The sequence below is a fragment of the Pyrus communis genome, chromosome 14 (genome assembly GCF_041283825.1).
Source record: "Pyrus communis isolate YQ-2024b chromosome 14, ASM4128382v1, whole genome shotgun sequence".
In the NCBI taxonomy this organism is placed as follows: Eukaryota; Viridiplantae; Streptophyta; class Magnoliopsida; order Rosales; family Rosaceae; genus Pyrus; species Pyrus communis.
In genome coordinates, this window is record NC_142578.1 from 9122080 (window position 1) to 9123739 (window position 1660).

A 1660-nucleotide genomic window follows, 5' to 3' on the forward strand; every position below is an offset into this window, starting at 1 on the left:
ACAAATACATATAAAGAGCTTTGACCACTTCTAAAGTGTTCTGATTTCTTGTCCAACGTTAATTTTACTTAATCATACTTCGGGGTCCCATTAGTACTCATAAGACAGTCTACCACCTGTGCTTGGCCAAACCACACAATCAAGACTTATCTTTACCCAATTAACACTCCATAGCTTCTCCAGGTTCTCTATATATACACTTTCCTACCCTAACATATTGCATAACTCTCTCTCTCTCTCTCTCTCTCTCTCTCTCTCTCTCTCTTGTAACAATGTTGAACTCTTTGCTTTCTTTCTTCAATAAGATCAAACCGATAGATAACATGCTAGAACTTAGGAAACCCTACGTAAAAAATGTTGTATACATAGATGAGTTAATTAGTAAGAAGCTCTCCTCGAGGAAGGAAGAAATTAATGGCACCTGCATTTACTATGAAAATTCTGAACCACTGATCAAGAAGGAGTTAGAAGATGGGAAAGGAGGGGTGATTAGAGTGAAAGTCAAGATGACAAAGCAAGAAGCGGCACGAATGCTTTCGAAGTGCAAGAATGGAGGCATTCTTGATTTCAAGGATGTAGCTGGTGAGTTTACCCAGATTCCGAAGGGTCATATCAGTGTTGAGGCGTCCCCAGCTAGCACTTTATGTGCTGCATGTCCAGTTCTGAAGAGCATCCCTGAAGAATTCTGAGAGTTGTTTATTTGTAATTTTACTATTGCGATTTTTTAATTTATAATTATTGGTATTACTAGCCTCTCTTGATTAGTACCATTAGTTTTTTCTAGCCTTCCGCCGCCCGGCGGCACCCCCCCTCCTCCCCTCTAGAGTATTGGGAGAGGTGAGATTTGAACACGGAACTGTAGGTGTGTGAATACACCACTAACTATTTGAGCTACATGCTTCTTGCAGTTTTTAAGACCTTTAGTCTAAGTTGAAGTAGCTATTTTGTTAGTTGTAAAATTTTACATGAAATTTGTACTTGTAATTTAGATTTTAACTGATAAGATACTGTCTTTCCTTTTGTATAATTGTTATAAATTATACCGGATTATGCAGGCTTAAGCAGTAATTTCCGTTTTCAAAATTACAGTTTGCACCTGGGCATAATTTGAAATAAATTGATTTCAAACTTACCCAAACATGGTTTGGATAGGCAAAACTATAGGACATACCTATGGATTGGGCTTTTGACCATTTACAACTTGTCTTCAGTTCAACTTTGTGGGGGTGTCCACTGATCAAATTGGAGCCAAGTAGCTACTGTTTTTTAGTGTGACAGGTTATGAGGGGTTTGTGCTCAATGTTCATTTATTTTATTTTTCTTCACCTCTTATTTGGTAGGACAACTTGAACCATAGCATTTCAATTAAAATGGACAAGTGTTATGACCTGGTTGATGCATCGGTAAAGATTATCCCAAAAACATGTTACTAAAGACATAGGTCTCAGGATGCGATCATACCAACTCATATGCATCGTATTTCATCAAAACTCTGAAGTTAAGCAAGTTTGACCAAGAGTAATATTAGGATGGGTGACCTCTTGAAATGTTCTCAAGTTACATCCCCCACTTCTTTTCTTTACCAAAAATAATCACTGATCATATCGAGTTGGAGCCAAAAAAATTAATGTATTTAGAAAGGGAAGTGTTATTGGTACTT

General features: G+C 37.3%; 1 protein-coding gene across 1 annotated transcript; it reads left to right on the forward strand.

The window, feature by feature from the left end:
- Positions 1 to 227: 227 nt before the first annotated feature.
- Positions 228 to 1170, forward strand: LOC148691185 (uncharacterized). Its single transcript, XM_088684700.1, has one exon. The coding sequence runs from the start codon at positions 273 to 275 to the stop codon at positions 687 to 689; it is 417 nt and encodes a 138-aa protein (XP_088540826.1). The 5' UTR covers positions 228 to 272; the 3' UTR covers positions 690 to 1170.
- The last annotated feature ends 490 nt before the right edge of the window (positions 1171 to 1660 follow it).

Bases quoted from the DNA above. Each gene is read 5' to 3' on its own strand.
- LOC148691185 (XM_088684700.1), top strand. From the start codon at position 273: ATGTTGAACTCTTTGCTTTCTTTCTTCAATAAGATCAAACCGATAGAT.